Consider the following 22,939-nt stretch of genomic DNA (forward strand, 5'->3'; position numbering starts at 1 on the left):
ATAAGATAAATACTTTATTTGTGTTGTAGCTTTTTATTTAAGCTCTTCACTTGTCAACTTAAAAGGGTAACTCGACATGGCAGTCGCCATGATTGATCATTTGAACAATCCAATTCGTTGGTCAAAACACACCCGTTTCGCATGTAAATGTCTACATTGTAACTGGTTGTAAAATTGGAAGAAAAAAAAGTATATGAACTGTGAACAAATGAATGTTTAGCAATAAATATATATAACTATGATATTATGAGACAGGCTCAATTTTCTTAATCCACATGTTTCAGTTTGAAAAGAAAAATACAAATATTAGGGAACTAGAGTCCAGTGACGTCAATCTCGAGTTCCGGTTCCATAATTTGCTCCCCCAGCCTTTATAATTGCAGCTCTGATAAAATCTTCGTTCAGTTCTGATTTCTCATTAATCATGAGCTCAACAGCATAACTCTGAAATGAATAAATCATATATATATATATATAGAGAGAGAGAGAGAGAGAAGCACCCGAGTTCCAACACATCAGGTTCCTATCAGTGTCGGATCCCCAACGGGAATACAAAGTCAAATACAAGAATTATTCGCAGCACTAAAAATGAATGACCAACGACACGAAAAATTAGATTGTCAAATTTTAGGAATTATCTATCTGTCCCTTCCTCAGGACAAACGGAAAGGTTCATATGAGATCGCTAAAATGCTCACTAGCACTAATGTACATTTAATTAATTTATATTGCAAATTACATGTTTATTGCCAATCTTTTTTTCTTTTCTTTGCAACATATATACGCTTGCAGTTTTAGTTCAAGTGTTTTTTATTGTTTTTAATTTTTTTTTGTTTTATCTTAAGCCATCAAATATGTAAACCTTTCGTTTGTCCCAAGGGACAGCTAGATCGCTCCTAATCTCGGCTGGACGTACATTTGGATTGACGCCTTCGGTGAAGGCACCAGCCCAAATATCCTGCCGAGCCCAGTCCAAATATCCAGTGGAAATTATGTCGTCCTAAAAATTTTAACAATCTGTTTGTGTCGTTGGTCATTTTGTGCTCTGTGTGTGTATGTAAACCCATTTCCCATACTTGTATAGTTACTCTTGTTTAAAATTATAAAACAACACCAGCAACATTTTCATTGGCTTTGACTTACTCGTATAACTTCTTTAACTGATGACTTGTCAGGACCCATTCTTGCTCGTTTGAATCCGGATACATTTTTACCTAACCACACAATCAAGGCAAACTTAGTCCTTTTGCTGAGTTCATCGCCTGCTATAACACGTAAAAATCCATAGACCCGATCGTCATCTATCAACAGATTCAAATACTGTAGTGGTCTAACATGCTAAGCTTACATTCAACACTGCAGCTCTATTTATAAAGAAAACACAGACAGAAATGTTTTTTTAAAAGTACACGTACCAGGATCATGACCAAATGGATATTTACATAAGTTTAAATTGATTTAAAAATACATAAATGCGATTTAACAGACTTTTCAGAGATATTTTGATTTTTGATTTTATTATTATTTTTTTTATTTTTTTTTTTTTTGGTCAATCTATTTTAGTATGTTTCACTTACCACTAAAGTTGGACGCGAAATCATCAAAACTACAACCTGTAGAGTTTAACACAATATTTGATCCATCATATTTCATCACAGCCCTGAATAAAAATAAATATGAATTAAAATTCGTTTTTATGCATAGATTTTAAACAAAGGATTCAAACAGTCATACCTACACTACGGTGTCCTGTAAGATTAATCACTTAGTCATCGGTTCATTGCGAATTTCAAATGTGATCATTTTTAATACAGGTAAAATATTTCAATGGTGTCAGAGAGGTGATTGTTTCCACTCACCAGTTGGTGTCATTGCCGTCATTTCGGACCTCTTCGTAAGCATCTCGAATTGCCTGTTTGTCAATTTTGGCCATCTCTCTGTTACAGAACTTTAAAACGCCGGTTTGGTGGGCGTATAAACTTGTTTACCTGTAATAAGACCAAAGAAGGAAGTGAATGAGGTGAACATTTCAAGGGGTGATCTCAGAGTACAATAGCAAGGAAGTTACATGATACTGCTGCGGTCCTATAATATGCTTCCGTACGTACATGTAGCATTTCTAAGTGGACCTGGGTATTAGCACTGAACCTCGCATGGGAGTTTGCATTTGATTTAAATTGATTTCAAGGATTTTGGTAACTGCAGAGCTGTGCCAGACTGTCCCAATATTTTTCCAGAGAGCTACACAAAAATAAATGGTTTCACTTTATTTCTTATCGGGTTTTTGAAAGAAAGAAAAACAGTGATCGTCATCAGAGAAGCCAATGTTCAATTTTACTTTATAGAATTACAATGCAGACAATATCTGAGGAAAGAATCGGGGTGATTAATCTTAATTACCTAAATGAATTAATTACCTGGAGCTTGAACTTAATTTCAATATGAACAGTATACGGAAGGACTTCGATATTTACAAGTAACATGTGCATCACTATATATAGTAACTAAAATATATACTTAACTGAACTAGAAAATTTAAAAATAGCGAGGGATGTAAACTACATATGCCAGTGTATGACATGCAATAATGAGCTCAGAATTTAGTTTGGATATATTTTCTAGGGCCATATGTTGCAATTATAACTCTCTTTAGAAACACCATGTACACGAAATTGATATTGAGGCGATTTTAAGCCTATATTGATATATAAGAGAATGTTTAAGTCATAAAATATGAGACAATAATGTCTACAGTGGGATCCTTTTCAGAAAATATTAAGACGCTCCCGTGCAACATTTTAAAGAATGTCTCTTTTTCATATCGTGTGCATTTGATGAATGGTCCTTTTTTTCTGTGATAAAGAATCCCCAATGTGTTGACTTCCTCATATATGCAAATGCAAATGAATTGCGTCAATGGGCGGGGACCATGAAAATCTTTATTTCTAATATAGATATAAGAAATCACGACATTTAAAAAGTTTGTTGGGTTTGTGGTGATTAACTACGCTGCCGAAAAAGTGTAGGTTGTTTTCCATTATAGGTGATCACCCTATGGAGCGCCAAATTAACATAAACTCAAATAATTGAAGATAATTCCAATGTTATTTATTACAATTTTTTTGATTGGACAAAAATAAATCTGAACAAGAGTTTATTCATCAATAAACCCGAAAATGCGATGTATTCATACACGCCTGAAAACAAATAACATAGTGCGGGGAAACTATTCAAATTTTTGCAATTGTTAATAAAGTGAATGAATTGGAATTATAAGAATCAAACAATCTTTTTGAAGAATTTATCGATGTGTAAACTCCGGACATTTTACTCACAAACTTAACATAAAAGTGCTTCGCACTTTTATTCAGTTTGTGAGTAAAATGTCCAGAGTTTACACATCGATAAATTCTTCAAAAAGAATGTTTAATCCTATAATATCTTCAATTTGGCGCTCCATATCACCCTGTGTCACTTGCAGTGTACCCAACAAAGTCGACACGCATGTAGTGATTTGTGGGTTTTAAGAGAGGAAGGATGAAAGGTGAAGATAACGAACAGTGATCAATATCAAAACTCCATTAAGGAATACAAAATAAAGAGTTGGGCAAACACGGACCCCTGGATATACCAGAGGTGAGATCAGGTACTTAATAGGAGTAAGCATCCCCTGTCGACCGGTCACACCCGCCGTGAGCCCTATATCCTGATGCCTCGCTCTTTTACCTCACGGTGAATTCTAGCTGACACGAGTTACACGGGTAACTAAAGTTGTAAATAAAATGTTCAGTTTTCCAACACTCGTGCTGAATTCACAGGGCCGTAAGTAGGGTTCTAAATCAGGGGAGGCAGGGGATTGGGGGCCGCCGATTGACTTTACGACTGAAAATGACACTTTTTAAATCCCAATTTATCATGTTTGTGTTTCATTTGTACTATGTAAAGAATCGTAATATGGTGTCAAAGACAAAGGTGCTTGTCTTCATTTTAAACATATATCCTATAATATAACATTTATATAATTTTATTTTCTTTTTTGCCAAAAAATCAGACGAGGCAGTTGCCTCGTCTGCCTCATCGGCAGTTACGGCCCTGATTCACCAGGTACATGTATCATAATACAACGTACTATAACGATTTTTTCTCTCTTAAATAACAGTCAGTTGTTGCAATAAATGTGGAAATAAGAAGAGCATCTCAATTCCGTTTCTGTTTTATTCCGATAACTGAGTATACGCAAATTCAACTCTAATTTTTACTAATCGAATTCACCTCAGGTGAGCTAGAATTGTATTTTAATTAGGCCTATACTATATTCACCAATTGCAACCATCTGAACAGTGGATTTTCTTATTTTACATTAAAAGAAAGAATCAGTAACTGTATTTCTCTGTCTGTTTTAATATTATAGGATTGCTATTTTAATGGTATTCGGTAGTGTTTCATGAGAGAGAAAAACCACAGTTTGAAACTGCCCCTGAACAACAAGGGAGACATGGTTGTTGCAAGAGGGTGGTACAGAAGTAATTTTTATATTTATAAATTTTCATGATTTAAACCAGCATGAAAAAATTATAAAAACAATATTTATCATTTACTGTAACACAGCGACGAATTCCGTTGATTGAATCGGCTTACCTATGAAATATGCCACGTTTACATAATGATTTCCCCCTAGGTCATCAAGGTTCATAATGGCTGCGCTCAGTGGAAACAACATGGAATCAGAGTAAATAATAAATTAATGAACATATGAACAATTATATGCTGTTACTTACGATTTGTAACTGTATTAGGAGAAAGATGAGTACTTTTGTGTCGGTTATCAATCCGACAACCGGCAAAGTGGATTGGAAACTCCAAAATGACCAATACGACTACCATCAAGAAATTGCCCGGTAAGAACTCTGTCAGACTCTTCCTTTTTACAACCAACGATCAGTCACTCCTTAAATAATTATTATTAAGTTGTGTAGATTTTTTTTTAAAAACCACCAATGAATTTTCGCTTGTAACATAAACCTTTCTACTTCTTTAATTAATAATATGCCCATGTTTTTGTTGTTGTATTTTTTAGATCAGGGTATGCAGATATGCTTCATGATACAGAGAGGGTATGCATAATACTAAAGAAACTTGTATACGAAGTGTAGTTTGATTTTTTTCTTGGGTCTTATTTCCTACATGTTTGATTGAAAGTGCTTCTAGAGCATGGCATCCTTTAAGACCTGGTATAACTGTAGTTCTTGTCTCTTCTGAACAAGTTAGCAGCACAGCTCCAAATTCATAAAAACCATGTTTGCAGTTGATGTTGTAACAGTAAAAGCAAAATATGCTTGAGATGGCATACAAAACAATACAACAAAGTTCTATTTTTAAAAAATCAAGCAAATACACATTACAGCATGGTATCAATCGTGGTTAATCTCGGTTGAGATTCGGCTCGCCTGAATATTTGGACTGATGCCTTCACTGAATCTCGACCAGTTCTAGCAATTAATGTGTACTTAGGTGACACTGCTGTTCGCTTCAAATCAGTTAGTGCACATTAATTGCTAGAACTGGCCGAAGCTGAAAGTAAATTTCCAGACATGAATTATGAAGGACTGTTCAGAGATTCAGTGAAGACATCAGTCCAAATATTCAGCCCCTCCGAATCTCAACCGAGATTACAATCATGGTAGATGAAAGTTATTGACAACTTAGAGATACATTCTGAAAGGAGAGGAGGCCAAGGACATTCAATCTATTCAAAACTGGACTTGTATTTCTACTTTTCTATGATACACTTCAATACTCTGCTGTTTGCACTCATGTTGGCCTCCACTTTCATAACATGTGGTGACATCCACTCTTGCAGGTCACCCTGGGCACTCATGTTGAAGGGATGGCCGGTATAGATGTGATAGTCTACATGGGAGTGTATGATAGAGGAATGGAATTATGAGTGTAATTTTCATTAGATTGGGAGGAAGTTGCTTACGAATCTCTAACCATACAGTCAAATAAAACTTCTTTGCAGAATAAGAAGTATTATGCTGCATTAGCAGAGGCTATACAAATTAAAAGACAACTTGGGGAACCAGTAAATGTACTTGATATCGGTACAGGAACTGGTCTCCTGTCCATGATGGCGGCTAAGTTAGGAGCAGACACAGTCACAGCCTGTGAGGTACCATTATAATTCTGTATTCATTTAATCTTTACTGTAAAATCACATGTTACTGACAGTGTAGTTTTTTTGTTGTTTACTCTTCATTAGAAACACACACAATGCTTTTTGGACACTCTGAAAACATCACGTCAGGTTTACTAATACTGTAATTAATGGAGATTCTTTTCACAATTCTGTCTTTGAAGTATCAGACAAGAAATGGTAAAAGTAAATCAAAGTTTAAAGAGGTTTAAATTTGTGTATGGTACACACTTTTTAAAGTATTGTATTGACTGTCTTCAAGAGATATGAAGTTTGCATTGCACTTGTCTGTTAATGCTTTTTAGGCATTTGCACCTATGGCGAAATGTGCCAAGGAGATCATTCTGTCGAATGGATTTGCAGATAAGATAAAAATAATTCCAAAGAGATCAACGGAAATCACAGTTGGTTCAGGTGACACAATGTATTTCACATTTTATATGTATCTAACTAAAACTCAGTAGATTCCTCCTGACAAAGAGGAGTGCTGTACTTACTATAAAGGATGACTTTGTTACATTGTTTTGCACAAGTAGGTTCTCTTTGTAAAAGGTATTGCACCAAGTAATTCTAAACATTTTTTTTTCCCGAAAAAATAATTTTTTTAAAATGTTACAAATATGTTATAGATGGAGACATGCCAGAAAGAGCCAATGTCCTGGTGACAGAAGTGTTTGATACAGAGTTGATTGGAGAAGGAGCTATCAACACCTTTACTCATGCACACAGAGAACTCTTACAGGTGAAAATCGAGAAGATTACATGCACCATGAATTGATCTTATATTGATCTGAGAAATACAGTAATACTGAACTGTACATGTGCAATACCTAAACCAGAAAATTTGGTTTTCAGAAGAATTGCATCGTTGTCCCATCTGCTGCCAACATGTATGTGCAAGTGGTCAGTTCTGATTTTATCCGGCAATGGAGGGACATCAGACCTGTAAAGTTAGAGGGGTTTGGAGACATTCTTCCACCACCAGAAATGACCAGCTGTGGAGGAGCACCTGCTCTCCATGACCTTCAACTCCATGAACTCCCACAATCCCTCTTCAAAGTTCTGTCTTCTCCTGTTAAGGTTTTCAGGTATAGCAACAAGTACTGGTATCAAGCAAATGAGGTTAAGCAAATAACAAATTGTAAGCTCAGCATTTCAACTGGGGTAAACTGTGGGGTAGTGAAGGGTTAAAAAGGACACTTTTATGCCCCTGTAATTGGAGATTAGGAGGCATATAGGTTTTGGTCTGTAAATCTGGACTGGGTTTCTCAAAACCTTGGTTAAATTTGACCACTGGTCAAATTTCTTTTGCTCAAAGTAAATTTAGTCTTAGGGCTTATTAACCAATGGTCAAGTCTGTGTGTCTGCAAAATCTTTAACCTTGGCCTTAATTTTTGAATGGATGGTGATAAGGCTTTTATTAGCTCACCTGAGCTGAAAGCTCAAGTGAGCTTTTCTGATCACCCGTAGTCCGGCGTCCATCCGTCTTACCGTCCGTCTGTAAACTTTTAACATTTTTGACTTCTTCTCAAAAACCACGGGGCCAATTTCAACCAAAGTTAACACAAAGCATCCTTAGGTAAAGGGAATTCTAAATTGTTAAAATAAAGGGCCAGGCCACCTTCCATGGGGAGATAATCAAGAAAAGGTAAAAATAGGTCATTAAAAAATCTTCTCAAGAACCATTGGGCCAAAAAAGCTGAGATTTACATGAAAGCTTCCTTATATAGTGCAGATTCAAGTTTGTTCAAATCACGGCCCCTGGGGTTGGATGGGGCCATAATAGGGGATCAAAGTTTTACATGCAAATATATAGAAAAAATCTTTAAAAATCTTCTTCTCAAGATCCACAGAGCCAGAAAAGCTGAGATTTACATGAAAGCTTCCTGACATAATGCAGATTCAAGTTTTTTCAAATCATGGCCCCCGGGGGTTGGATGGGGCCACAATAGGGGATCAAAGTTTTACATACTAATATATAGGATAAATCCTTAAAAATCTTCTTCTCAAGAACCACTGAGCCAGAAAAGCTGATATTTACATGAAACCTTTCTGACATATGTCAGATTTCAGTTTGTTAAAATCATGGCCCCCAGGGGTAGGATGGGGTCACAAGGGGGATCAAAGTTTTGCATACAAATATATAGGGAAAATCTTTAAATATGAGCCAAGGTGACTCAGGTGAGCGATGTGACCCTTAGGCCTCTTGTATTTCACATATGTATTACTTGAGACAAGATCTCTCTTTTGGTACCAAAATGTTCAACTTTGTGACCTTCACCTCGGAGTTTGACTTACTTTTAAAAAATCTTAACCTTGATCATAATTTTTTAATGGGAAGTGATAGGACTTTCATATTTCACATGTGTATTTTTCTTGTGACAATACCTTTCTTTGGGTACCAAATTGTTTTAACTCTTGACCTTAGAGTTTGACCTACTTTTGTAAAACTCTTACCTTGGTTGTAACTTTGGTTAGTGATAGGGCTTTCATATTCCTTTTGACAAGACCTTTCTTTAGGTACCAAACTATTTGACCTCATGACCTTGGAGTTTGACCTACTTCTGAAATACTTTAACCTAATTCATAACTTTTGAATGTGTAGTGATAGGGCTTTCATATTTCACAAATGTATCCCTTTTGACAAGACCTTTTGTTTAATACCAAATGTGTGACATAATGACCTAAGAGCTTGGAGTTTGACCTACTTTTGAAACTATTTAACCTTGGCCATAACTTTTGAATGGTTAGTGATTGGGCTTTCATATTTCACATGTGTATTCCTTGTGATAAGACCTCTCTTTGGTAACATAATTACCTTGCTGCCTTATGGGGGCATCAGTGTTTCACAATCACATTCTGCTTGTCCAAGTCACATACCTGTAAATGAACCCTGGATCCACCTATAAGGTTTAACGAACATCTTATTCATAAAGAGTGTATGTACATGTATTATAAACCTCTCATCTGTATAGTGTTAAGGAAAGCTGTCATTAATAAGAATTTTAAAACTTTTAACTTTAATTGTAATATTCAAATTTGATTATGAGACATGGAAAAAAAATTGCTTAGTAATCTTTAGCAATACAAAAATTGCTCAATACTTTATTCAATACCTCTGTTTCTGGAGAGTATCTAAATATGTATTGAAGAGATAATAGAGATAGAATTTGTGTACCCAGATTTCCTCATCAAAATCCAAACCACATTGTAGAATTCTATTTGATATCTCATATCAAAATTCTTTCACAGATTTGATTTCAGTGGTAGTTCTCCACTAAAATTTGAGAGCCAATCCGAGGAGACATTTGAGGCTTTGAGTGATGGAGAAACAGATGGAATCTTCATGTGGTGGGACCTGGAAATGGATACCAAAAACAACATCAACTTAAGCTGTGCTCCTGGGTGGGCCCATCCAAGGCCCAGTGAATTACAGGCATGTTGATTTAATACTATTGATTCAATGCCCGTAATTAAGGTCCTGCGATAGATGAATGCCCTATAGTGATCAAAATATGCATGCATCCATGCAAACGCTTCTGACTTATCTTGCAACTATTGAATTGCAAATTGATACATGAACTTTTATCAATGTGTTACAGATGGAGTTTAAGGTTGGGCTTTGTTGACCTATTTTGGAAAGAAAATTATTCTCATGAAAGAGTTATAGACCTTGAACATAGTAAATAATGCCACTAGGTGGGGCCTTTTTGTGATGCTTGCCATTACAATGATATCTAGTTGTTTGCAATTACAGTGACCTAATTTTTCTTACCTTGTTTTATTCAGTGGCGAGACCATTGGATGCAGGCTATTTACTACCCAAATCAACCTCTCTCAGTGCAGAAAGGTGAAAATGTGAAAGTCATCAGCAACCACGATGAGTACAGCCTGTGGTTTAATGTAGAATCTAACAATAGGTACTTTATCACACTATATAATACCAAGACAAATTTGAATTGAAAATCCAGTATTTACCCTCATTTTTACCTTCCATATAATTGAAGACTCAACGATAGAATCAAATTTCTTACAGAACCAATAGCAATTCAAACACTGGACCAGCCTGTACCTGTGGAATGCATGTTATCTACAGCAGGTCACAAATTGGAATGATGAATGATCCTCAGAGACGATGTGTCTACTGCAGTCTCTTGAAACAGGTAACTAATTCTGCCAGGCAACATTTCAAAGTATTAACCTTGTCAGTTCACCTTGACACGTTAATCCTTCCACAGCTATTAAACTTCCTCTATTTTTATAACGGGGATGTCCTAAAGTATCGTCTTAACTCATTGGAACATACAATTATCAAATACCAAAGTTGGTAATTCTGCAAAAATGTGAAAATTTGGTATTTTTTTTGTTAGAAATTTGTTCTTGTTTAACAGAAAATTAAAATCAATCATTCTGATTCTTTATGTTATACACAGTTACAGACCTTCTTATCATCAAAGCACTTGGTGTTTGTTTACTGCAGAATAATTAAATTTCGGGGGGGGGGGCTCAGTTTTCATGGTTACTTCTTTCTTTCTTTCCCATGAATTCCAAACAGCAACACAATTTACATGATGTATGTACAGAGACCATCTCTATAAATTGTAATAATAACCATTTCCTCATGAGTGCATTGCAGTTGTAAACAATATGTGTATGAATACAGATAAATATAGTGCATATATTTTTATAGGAGAGCATATTCCTACCCCTAGGACTATTAGCAATCCTCAGTAGATAAAGCTGCATTAGATTAAATCTATTTTTATGGCTGGGAATTCAGACAGAAATGAAAGTAGAATGTAAATTAAGAAATAAACTTTGAAAATACATGAGGGCATGAACTGCAACACTTCATGCCGGCATACTTTTCATGAAGCACTAACACAGTTCATACCCTCACATATTTTTAAAAATGAAATTTATTTTTCAAATGTACCTCTGATTTCAGACAGAGGTTACAATACTAATTTTCCTTTTACAAAGTTTTCTGTTTTACAAAATGATATATTATTTTGCAGAAAATAACATCAAATTCAGTGGTTATGATTATAAGTGATGGAAGCCTGCTACCACTAATGGCAGCCAAACTTGGGGCAAAAAAGGTGAGTTTGATATAGACCTTGTATATCCCCTTGCAATAGAATTGCAGTAAGAATATAGTCATTTGCCCATTCATTTGTAAGTTGATTTATTTAAGTGTTTATACAGTTGTGTGTATGTTAGTTTTATCATTAGTCACCACTTACCTGTCTTTTATCATACAAGGAACGGTACATGTACCTAGCATAAAGACTTACAATCCTGTTGGTTTCAAGGATTATGTAAAAAGTCAAGGTCACTTGGAGGGGAATTTCAAAATTCTTTAGGTATAAGATCAAATCTGTATTTCTTACCTTATGATATACCTGTCAGAGATTTCAGTTTGTATTTAAAGGGGCATGCTTAAGTAAGGTATTTCTAATGGTCATCAAATTTTGAATGTCTGTTGTCGAGGTACATGGGAAAGAGCTTACAATTCATTGCTATGTAAACAAGGCTCGTGCCATGTTTTTGTTTACTTAGGTTAAATATACTGGTAAATGTCTCATTTAAAGCATTTTTGTTAAATTTACAAGTTAATTCTGAACACAATTGAATAGTTTCTAGTGTTTGTCACATCTCATTTTGTTTTAAACATGGCTATTTTCTATTAAGTCATCTATATGTAAACAAAAACATGGCACGAGCCTTGTTTACATAACAAAGAACTGTGAGTGCTGTATCTCTCTTGTAACTCAACAACTGATATTCAAATTTTGGTTGACCGTTAGAAGGACTTTAGTTAAGCATTATAAACATTAAAAACGAGAAAATAAAATTTGAAAATTTTTGGCTCAAATCATGTCCACGCCCCTTTAATGCAATATGTACAAAAATCAGCAGAATGGAAATTATAAAATTCCTTGTGCACAAAATTTCAGTATTTCTTATCTAATTTGTATAAAATTCCTGGGGTCCAATTTGTTTCAATATGAAATGTAAAATGTTAGAGAGGTTGCTGTCAAGATTTTTTTCAGTCTTGGTTCCAAAGTTTTAAAATATTAAAGGTCAAACCACTGAAAGGGAAATTCCAAAATTCTTTGTGCAAAATATTTTGAGGGTAATTGATATATAAATTCTATGACACTTGCAAGATCTGTTTTTATATTGACTTTAAAGGTCAAAGGGCAAGGTTATTGGAGAGCACTTTTGAAAATACATGTTTGTTTTGAGGGATATCTTGTTTTGCAGAGCTCTTGCTTTTCATATTCAGAATTAAAGAGCAATCTGGCATTAGTCATATCAATTAGTTAGTACCTGTATTTGTTTTTAACACCTTTGTTATTTTTCTTCTTCATTTTCTGTAGGTGTTTGCTTTGGAAACCAATAATTTCACAAGGAAAATCCTTCAGCAGTTTATCAAGCAGAATAAGCTTAATGAAAAGGTGACTGTTCTTAGTAAAGAACCCGAGGATCTAACAGAGGAGGATCTTCAAGGTTCCAAGGTGAAGGTCATCTGTGTACCGTAAATACTGTCAGAAGGGTACAGTATGAATATGCTGCACCTTGTAGTTTATTTATGGTTATACATGTATTCTGTATCAAGTTAACCGAGTTTTATGAAATACTGTAGATACGGAAATTTCACCAGACTTAATTTTCATTAGATTGGTGGTGTTGATTTATACACAATGAGAAATTTTCACAGGCCATTGATATTTAACTTCTAAAGATAAGCAACAGAAAATACCATGAAAACTTACTTTTTTTCTAATTTATTTCCACAAAAACATGTCTTGAAAATAAAACCAAACCTATTGTACTGCTAACTAAGGTTAGAAGTAGTGAATCAAGCATTAACAAGATGAAAAGCTTTCATCTATGATGTCATAGATAATAGAATGATGCAAAAACACAATGCCTTGTAAAGCTTAAATATTTCATAATATATTTCTTAAAACAGAAAAGGAAATCTCAGTGAAAAAAGATGTAAACATTAAGCAAAATGTGAAATTGCATTAGAATGGAAATATTTGTTATTTGCAAATGTTAATGCTGATTTAATGAATGAAAAGTTTTAGATGAATGATACATATCAACAAGAGGCCCACAGGCCTTATCGCTCACCTGAGTATTAGTTAAAAGTATCACTAGTCCACAGGCCTTATCAGTCACCTGAGTATTAGTTAAAAGTATCACTAGTCCACAGGTCTTATCAGTCACCTGAGTATTAGTTAAAAGTATCACTAGTCCACAGGCCTTATCAGTCACCTGAGTATTAGTTAAAAGTATCACTAGTCCACAGGCCTTGTCAGTCACCTGAGTATTAGTTAAAAGTATCACTAGTCCACAGGTCTTATCAGTCACCTGAGTATTAGTTAAAAATATCACTAGTCCACAGGTCTTATCAGTCACCTGAGTATTAGCTATAAGTAGCACTAGTCCACAGGCCTTTATCAGTCACCTGAGTATTAGTTAAAAGTATCACTAGTCCACAGGCCTTGTCAGTCACCTGAGTATTAGTTAAAAGTATCACTAGTCCACAGGTCTTATCAGTCACCTGAGTATTAGTTAAAAATATCACTAGTCCACAGGTCTTATCAGTCACCTGAGTATTAGCTATAAGTAGCACTAGTCCACAGGCCTTTATCAGTCACCTGAGTATTAGTTAAAAGTATCACTAGTCCACAGGCCTTTATCAGTCACCTGAGTATTAGTTAAAAGTATCACTAGTCCACAGGTCTTATCAGTCACCTGAGTATTAGTTAAAAGTATCACTAGTCCGCAGGTCTTATCAGTCACCTGAGTATTAGTTAACAGTATCACTAGTCCACAGGTCTCATCAGTCACCTGAGTATTAGTTAAAAGTATCACTAGTCCACAGGCCTTATCGGTCACCTGAGTATTAGTTATAAGTATCACTAGTCCACAGGCCTTTATCAGTCACCTGAGTATTAGTTAAAAGTATCACTAGTCCACAGGTCTTATCAGTCACCTGAGTATTAGTTAAAAGTATCACTAGTCCACAGGTCTTATCAGTCACCAGAGTATTAGTTAACAGCATCACTAGCTCTAAAGTCTATGAAATGAATAATAGTTTTTCTGTTCTGCATATCTAAGTTAAATTCTAGTATTCAGCAGCAGTATAAAACAAGATGTGCTCTTTAAAAGATGCAAATGCCCCCAAAAGTGCCTATACTGATGAAAGACTCAATGTAATATAATATATGTTATATTAACACTATATGACTATTTAGGGCCTGCCCTAGAGTTCAAACCCTGGGGTTGCAAAATTCACAATTTTGGTACATCCTTTTCTGCTTTTTCTACAAATATTCATGAAGTTTTTATGCAGTATCAGCTAAATTAAAGAAGTTTTTCAAATGATAAAGACAATAATCACTATGATAATTTTGGCCCCACCCTGGAACCAAAACCCTACCCCTGGGATCATGAAATTTACAATTTTGGTAAAGGACTCTGCTCCTTCAAGATGTCCATTTAGTTTCTATTTAGTATCAATAGCATTAAAGGCAATATTATTTAAATGTTTCGCACTTATACTCTTATATACAGTAAAACATGCTTCTACTGAGCACGCTTATAACGAATTCATGCTTATTGCAAAGGGATTTATATTTCCTTATGAGAGGAAAATAAAGAAAATTTTAAAAGATATAACGAAGTTTGATAATAATGAAATGTTTTTTGCTGGCACTGGAGGTTTACTATAACTGTGTTTTACTGTATTTTGCAGGCTCTGGAGGTTTACTATAACTGTGTTTTACTGTATTTTGCGGGCTCTGGAGGTTTACTATAACTGTGTTTTACTGTATTTTACGGGCTCTGAAGGTTTGCTATAACTGTGTTTTACTGTATTTTGCGGGCTCTGGAGGTTTACTATAACTGTGTTTTACTGTATTTTGCGGGCTCTGGAGGTTTACTATAACTGTGTTTTACTGTATTTTACGGGCTCTGGAGGTTTACTATAACTGTGTTTTACTGTATTTTGCGGGCACTGGAGGTTTGCTATAACTGTGTTTTACTGTATTTTGCTGGCTCTGAAGGTTTGCTATAACTGTGTTTTACTGTATTTTGCTGGCTCTGGAGGTTTGCTATAACTGTGTTTTACTGTATTTTGCGGGCTCTGGAGGTTTACTATAACTGTGTTTTACTGTATTTTACGGGCTCTGGAGGTTTACTATAACTGTGTTTTACTGTATTTTGCGGGCACTGGAGGTTTGCTATAACTGTGTTTTACTGTATTTTACGGGCTCTGAAGGTTTGCTATAACTGTGTTTTACTGTATTTTGCTGGCTCTGGAGGTTTGCTATAACTGTGTTTTACTGTATTTTGCGGGCTCTGGAGGTTTACTATAACTGTGTTTTACTGTATTTTACGGGCTCTGGAGGTTTACTATAACTGTGTTTTACTGTATTTTACGGGCTCTGGAGGTTTACTATAACCGTGTTTTACTGTATTTTGCGGGCTCTGGAGGTTTACTATAACCGTGTTTTACTGTATTTTGCGGGCTCTGGAGGTTTACTATAACCGTGTTTTACTGTATTTTACGGGCTCTGGAGGTTTACTATAACCGTGTTTTACTGTATTTTACGGGCTCTGGAGGTTTACTATAACTGTGTTTTACTGTATTTTACGGGCTCTGGAGGTTTACTATAACTGTGTTTTACTGTATTTTGCGGGCTCTGGAGGTTTACTATAACTGTGTTTTACTGTATTTTACGGGCTCTGGAGGTTTACTATAACTGTGTTTTACTGTATTTTACGGGCTCTGGAGGTTTGCTATAACTGTGTTTTACTGTATTTTACGGGCTCTGGAGGTTTGCTATAACTGTGTTTTACTGTATTTTACGGGCTCTGGAGGTTTGCTATAACTGTGTTTTACTGTATTTTACGGGCTCTGGAGGTTTACTATAACTGTGTATTACTGTATTTTGCTGGCTCTGAAGGTTTACTATAACTGTGTTTTACTGTATTTTGCGGGCACTGGAAGTTTACTATAACTGTGTTTTACTGTATTTTGCTGGCTCTGAAGGTTTACTATAACTGTATTTTACTGTATTTTACGGGCTCTGGAGGTTTACTATAACTGTGTTTTACTGTTTTTTGCTGGCTCTGGAGGGTTACTATAACTGTGTTTTACTGTACTAAGTTTGGCCCTGCCCTAGAACCTCTACCCAGGGGATCATGAAATTTATAATTTTGGTAGAGACCTTCCTACTCTACATGACTATGCATTTGGTTTTTCTTGCAGATGTTTGAAATTCATCAGTTTTGTCAGTTTACCTCTCTCCTAAGGCCTCAGGGTTCCTAATATTTACAATTTATATTCCCCTTGACCCAAAGATCACTATGACCATTTTGGTCCCACCCTGATACCAAAACTCCTACCCCTGGTATCATGAACTTTACAATTTTGGTAACGGGCTACCTGCTTCTTCTAAATATTCATTTACTTTCAATTTAGATTCAGTAGTATTAAAGAAGATATACTAGTGGAAAAAAGAAACTGCATTATAAAATTTAGTATAATTTTTCTATATTTATTGTTTATATTTATAAAATCTAAACAATCGATAAAGGTGATGTTTTTGAACAATATCGGATAGTACCTGACTCAGATGCACAGACTTTTTCATGGTTAGTGAACACATGTTGTTTATTAAAGTGTTTGTATGCATGAGTTTTACTGGCCAATACTCTTTGGAGTAAGAAGTGTAAAAGGTTTGTTTGGACACTTTTCGTTAAGGAAAGCACTTTAGTTTGGACAAAATTTACCCTTCTGTCATGCCATTACTCAGCAAAAACCAACATAATCGTGCTGTTGGGATGCTTCAAGCTGGAATGGCACAAAATATCGTAGCAAGACACTTTGGTGTTCATCAGAACACCATCCAGTCATTATGGAGACGTTTCCAACAATCTGGTAACACTCGGGATCGACCACATTCTGGGCGTCCCCGTGTGACGTCGCGTTGACTGGACAACCACATTAGACTTGTGCATCTGAGAAATCGTTTCCAGAGAGCAAGTTTGACTGCTCGTAGCATTCCTGGACTTCAACCGATGAGTCCAAGAACTGTGCGTAATCGTCTGCGTGAGCACAACATCAGACCAAGACGTACAGCAGTGCGCCCAATACTGTTGTATATTTCTGGAATTTGTAATCTTTGCCTTTAATATGGATTTTGTTTGTTATAATAAATTGTTGTTCACGTCTTCTATCTTGAGTACTGGTCAAGTATACGACAAATAATACCTCAACATCATCATATCGCTAGACTAGCATGGTGCAGACGACATCTGCGATTCAGAATACAGGACTGGGCCAATATTCTGTTCACTGATGAATCCAGATTTCATTTGGATAGCAGTGACGGCCGTTGTAGAGTGTATCGTCACGTTTGGGAGCGGTACCAGGACGCTTGTGTTGTGCAACGTCAACAATTCGGTGGAGGTAGCGTTATAGTGTGGGGTGGAATAACAGCACGTGGAAGGACCCCTCTACAAATTGTCAATGGAAATCTCACCGGCATACGCTATTGAGACTAAATTATTCAGCGCCATGTGATACCCATCATACAGAGATAGCAAAATCACATCACTCTGCAGCAAGACAACGCAAGGCCACATGTTGCACGTGTAGTCAGAAACTTTTTTGTTCAACAGAATGTCGATGTCTTGCCTTGGCCAGCTGTTTCCCTCGATTTATCGCCAATCGAGCATGTCTGGGATGAAATGGAACGACGTCTACGCCATTTACCGAATCAGCCAGTGACATTGGCTGATCTAGGCCAGGCCTTAACCAACATCTGGAACAACATTCTTCAAGCATTTCTGAACACTTTAGTGGCATCAATGAGGCGCCGTTGTCAAGCATGCGTGAATGCAAATGGTGGTCACAAGCGTTATTAACTTTGTTAATTCAAGTTCGAATACCAGTGTCTTTTGAGTGTGGTGAAATTGATGTTATTCGACGTTAACATTAATGGATTATGAAATGTTGTAACGAATACACTTGTTAACAGTATTACAAAAAATAAATTTGTTCATTGTTATTTTTTATTATTTTTTTATATATTAAATAATGCAGTTTCTTTTTCCCGCTTGTATGTTATATAAATGTTTTACACATTTATAAACAGTATACCAAGTTTGACCCCACCCTGAAATCAGAACCTCTACCCCAGGGATCATGAAATTTACAATTTTGGTAGGGACCTCACTGCTCTACCAGGTACGTTTTTAAGGTCATGATTGCAAGAGCCTGGGCTGTTCCAATTGGGAAAAATAGCAACATTTGCTTGAAATTGGGGAAAATTTTCTATACAAAGAAGTAGGGAGAAAACCAAACCAGAGTGCATAATCAGGGATAGACATTAACTTTTCCCCTCACTTGCCCTATGGGCAAGTAAACTCAAAGTTTTACTTGTCTACATGAAAAAGTTGTCCGCAATATTTTAGACTAATAAGCCTGTCAACCAGTAATTCTAATTATCTCTCTCTGTCAATTGGTGAAACGGTACGATATACTAACTGAAGAATGGGCCTTCGCTGTAATCTGATGATTTGGTAAAGAAAACAATATATGGAGTTGGACTTTACTTTGTAATATTTGATGTTCATTAGTTGAAGCTTAACACAATTATAATAATCACATTTCCTACTGAAAAAATTCCTTGCCCCCATTGGGCAAGTGTGTATTGAGTTTCACTTGTCCGAACTGGGTTTTCACTTGCCTCGGGCAATCGGACAACCATTAATGTTGATCCCTGATAATATATAATTGGACTCCTTTTGACATTCAATTCCAAATTGGTCAAAGCTTACCTCATTCAAATAAGCAGCAGCCAAAAGATTTGGTTTACTTAACAATTTTAAAGCAAATATTGTAATCTGTGGGCCTGTGAAGAAGATATATGAACAATAAGGCTGCCCTGCTTTGATCTGTTTTTAGCTCACCTGAGCTGAAAGCTCAAGTGAGCTTTTCTGATCACCCGTAGTCCGCCGTCCGTCCGTCCGTCCGTCTGTAAACTTTTCACATTTTCAACTTCTTCTCAACAACCACTGGGCCAATTTCAACCAAAGTTGACACAAAGCATCCTTAGGTAAAAGGAATTCTAAATTGTTAGAATAAAGGGCCAGGCCACCTTCCAAGAGGAGATAATCAAGAAAAGGTAAAAATAGGGTAGGGTCATTAAAAAATCTTCTTCTCAAGAACCACTGGGCCAGAAAAGATGAAATTTATAGATAAGCTTTATTAGGTAGTGCAGATTCTAAATTGTTGAAATCATGGCCCCCGGGGGTCGGATGGGGCCACAATAGGGGGTCAAAGTTGTACATACAAATATATAGGGAAAATCTTTAAAAATCTTCTTCTCAAGAACCACTGAGCCAGAAAAGCTGAGATTTATATGAAAGCTTCCTTATATAATGCAGATTCTAAATTGTTAAAATCATGGCCCCCGGGGATCGGATGGGGCCACAATAGGGGATCAAAGTTTTACATACAAATATATAGGGAAAATCTTTAAAAATCTTCTTCTCAAGAACCACTGAGCCAGAAAAGCTGAGATTTATATGAAAGCTTCCTGATATAGTACAGATTCTAAATTGTTATAATCATGGCCCCCGGGGGTCGGATGGGGCCACAATAGGGGATCAAAGTTTTACATATAAATATATAGGGAAAATCTTGAAAAATCTTCTTCCCAAGAACCACTGAGCCAGAAAAGCTGAGATTTATATGAAAGCTTCCTGATATAGTACAGATTCTAAATTGTTAAAATCATGGCCCCCGGGGATCGGATGGGGCCACAATAGGGGGTCAAAGTTTTTTTTTTGTTGTTTGTTTTTTTTTTTTCGTTTTTTTTTTTTTTTTTGATATAGTGCAGATTCAAGTTTGTTAAAATCATGGACCCCGGGGATTGGATGGGGCCTTAAGGTGGGCATCAAAGTTTTACATACAAATTTATAGGAAAAATCTTTTAAAATCTTCTTCTCAAGAACCACTGAGCCAGAAAAGCTGAGGTTTATATGAAAGGTTCCTGATATAGTGCAGATTATAAATTGTTAAGATCATGGCCCCCGGGGGGTCGGATGGGGCCACAATAGGGGATCAAAGTTTTACATACAAATATATAGGAAAAATCTTGAAAAATCTTCTTCCCAGAACCACTGAGCCAGAAAAGCTGAGATTTATATGAAATCTTTCTGATATAGTGCAGATTCAGGTTTGTTAAAATCATGCCCCCCTGGGGTAGGATGGGGCCACAATAGAGGATCAAAGTTTTACATACAAATATATAGGGAAAATCTTTAAAAATCTTCTTCTCAAGAACCATTGGGCCAAAGAAGTTCACATTTACATGAAAGCTTTCTGACATAGTGTAGATTCAAGTTTGCAAAAACCATGGCCTCCAGGGGTAGGTTTGGGGCCATAATAGGGACTACGGTTTTACATGCAAATAGATATGGAAAATCTTCTGATATGGACCAAGGTGACTCAGGTGAGCGATGTGGCCCATGGGCCTCTTGTTTTTTGTTTGTTTTTTTCTTCGTTTTTGTTTTGTTTTGATATAGTGCAGATTCAAGTTTGTTAAAATCATGGACCCCGGGGATTGGATGGGGCCTCAAGGGGGGCATCAAAGTATTACATACAAATTTATAGGAAAAATCTTTAAAAATCTTCTTCTCAAGAACCACTGAGCCGGAAAAGCTGAGATTTATATGAAAGCTTCCTGATATAGTGCAGATTATAAATTGTTAAGATCATGGCCCCCGGGGGTCGGATGGGGCCACAATAGGGGGTCAAAGTTTTACATACAAATATATAGGAAAAATCTTTAAAAATCTTCTTCCCAGAACCACTAAGCCAGAAAAGCTGAGATTTATATGAAAGGTGACTCAGGTAAGCGATGTGGCCCATGGGCCTCTTGTTATTGTTTTGGAATTTCAAAGCAAAAATTGGGAAAAATACCTGCATTTTAGCATTGGGAATTGGGTCTTATTTCTGCCCCCCACAGACCTTTAAAAAATCCCTGTCTACATGACTATGCAATTAAGTTTTTAGGTCACCTGAGTAAACACAGGTAACCTATTGTAATTGGTTGTCATCCATTGTCGTGTGTCATCTGTTGTGTATTAACAATTGAATGTTTTTAACTTTTCTTCTTTTCATATTTGGTATGAAGCATCGTTTGGACAAGGGGGACATAAACTGTAAATTTCAGGACTGCTGGAACCTTAGGGGTGGAACAGAAACTGCCAAAAATTGACCAATTTACAAACATTTTCTCCTCTAAAACCACACATGTTTAAGAAAAACTAAATGCATAGTGATGTAGAGCAGGAAGGCCTCTACCAAAATTGTAAATTTCATGATCCCCAGGATAGGGGGAAGGGCCAAATTTACTTTATATTTATATATATAGTGTTTGTGTGTAAAACATTTAAATAACATCTTCTTTAGTGCTATTGAAACTAAATGGATATTTAGAAGAAGTGGGTAGTCCTTTACCAATTTGGAAATTCCATGATTGATCCTAAGGGGTAAAGGTTTGGTTTCAGGGTGGTGTCAAAATTATAATAATGATTTGAAGGACTTCTTTAAGTTTGCTGACTCTGTATAAAATCTAAATGCTTACTTAGGAATAGCAGGAAAGGATGTACCAAAAATGGTGAATTTCGTAACCCAGGGTCCAAATTAGTCATATCTTTTAATGTTAATACATTATTATATTAATATGTAAAACCTTTCATCAGTGTATGCAATTTTGAGGGCATTGAAGTTTTTAAGAACACATCTTGTTTTATACTGTTGCTGAACATTAGAATTTAGCTTAGATATTCAGAACAGGAATTTTTTTCTAGATTTCATAGCCCTTGGAAGTAGTGATACTTTCCACTAGTACTCAAGTGACCGGTAAGGCCTGAGGGCCACTTGTGTTTTACAGATATGCAATTGTAGAGAAACAGATTTTTGGTCAATTTTTAACAGTTTTTGCCTCGCCTCGTAGACCTTGGTGGTGCAGGAGTCATGAAATTTACAATGTATGTCCCCCTTGTCCCAAAGATGCTTCATACCAAATTTGAAAAGAATTTGAATGATATTTATTTTTGTTCAATTATTAATGGAAGACACAGCAACAGATACTGACCAATTACCAATTGCCTGAGTGACTCGGATGACCTAAAACCATTTGTAGAGTGCTATTGATGATCTGGAGTATCAATTCTGTTGTATGGGTTTTTTTAAAAAAAAAAAATTCTTTGAATTACATAGATTGACCTAGTGGTAGGGGACCCATATTTCCAGTCAGCTGTTTTGCCTTGGCATCATGTACATTTCTGGTATGCTGCAAAGCATTTGTCCAGTTTCTTGACTGATAGTGCAGAGGTGTTACCAAGGTTACTGTCAATAAAAGCAATGGCTGTCAGTTTCCAAGACCTGTGGAAGATCAGATCACCAGTTGGAATATGTGAAGGATTCAATATACAGCTGTTTGATGAAATGATTGAGGTATGGTAAATTTCATTAGAGTCACTTTTTAGCTCACTTGAGCCAAAGGCTCAAATGAGCTTTTCGGATTGAAATTTGTCCATTGTTGTTGTAAACTTTACACATTTTCATCTTCTTCTCCAGAAGCACTGGGCCAATTTCAACCAAACTTGGCACAAAGCATCCTTTGGGATTCAAGTTTG

At 36.0% G+C, this 22,939-nt stretch overlaps 2 protein-coding genes across 3 annotated transcripts in view; one reads left to right on the forward strand and one right to left on the reverse strand.

Annotated features, from left to right (window-relative positions):
* Positions 1-13: 13 nt before the first annotated feature.
* Positions 14-2,045, reverse strand: LOC125667239 (coactosin-like protein). Of its 2 annotated transcripts, none has more exons than XM_048900600.2 (4): positions 1,860-2,045; positions 1,578-1,660; positions 1,144-1,301; positions 14-444 (listed from the first exon to the last, which is right to left on the reverse strand). In XM_048900600.2, exons 1-4 carry the CDS (start codon positions 1,931-1,933, stop codon positions 331-333), a joined length of 429 nt encoding a protein of 142 aa, XP_048756557.1. In that variant the 5' UTR covers positions 1,934-2,045; the 3' UTR covers positions 14-330. The 2 variants fall into 2 exon arrangements, with proteins under 2 accessions (XP_048756557.1, XP_048756564.1); XM_048900607.2 differs by lacking the exon at positions 1,860-2,045 and adding an exon at positions 1,739-1,800.
* Positions 2,046-4,670: 2,625 nt separating this feature from the next.
* Positions 4,671-22,939, forward strand: part of LOC125667204 (protein arginine N-methyltransferase 7-like) — a 20,593-nt gene continuing 2,324 nt past the window's right edge. Inside the window, exons 1-12 of the mRNA XM_048900564.2 lie at positions 4,671-4,898; positions 5,078-5,114; positions 6,023-6,172; positions 6,502-6,610; positions 6,826-6,938; positions 7,052-7,284; positions 9,449-9,632; positions 9,986-10,116; positions 10,233-10,359; positions 11,215-11,298; positions 12,583-12,720; positions 22,521-22,757. Of these exons, the coding sequence (XP_048756521.2) occupies positions 4,753-4,898; positions 5,078-5,114; positions 6,023-6,172; positions 6,502-6,610; positions 6,826-6,938; positions 7,052-7,284; positions 9,449-9,632; positions 9,986-10,116; positions 10,233-10,359; positions 11,215-11,298; positions 12,583-12,720; positions 22,521-22,757 (1,689 nt within the window). The 5' untranslated portion in view covers positions 4,671-4,752. The remainder of the gene's footprint in view (positions 4,899-5,077; positions 5,115-6,022; positions 6,173-6,501; positions 6,611-6,825; positions 6,939-7,051; positions 7,285-9,448; positions 9,633-9,985; positions 10,117-10,232; positions 10,360-11,214; positions 11,299-12,582; positions 12,721-22,520; positions 22,758-22,939) is intronic.

Source organism: Ostrea edulis, chromosome 1 (assembly GCF_947568905.1).
Source record: "Ostrea edulis chromosome 1, xbOstEdul1.1, whole genome shotgun sequence".
NCBI classification, from domain to species: Eukaryota; Metazoa; Mollusca; class Bivalvia; order Ostreida; family Ostreidae; genus Ostrea; species Ostrea edulis.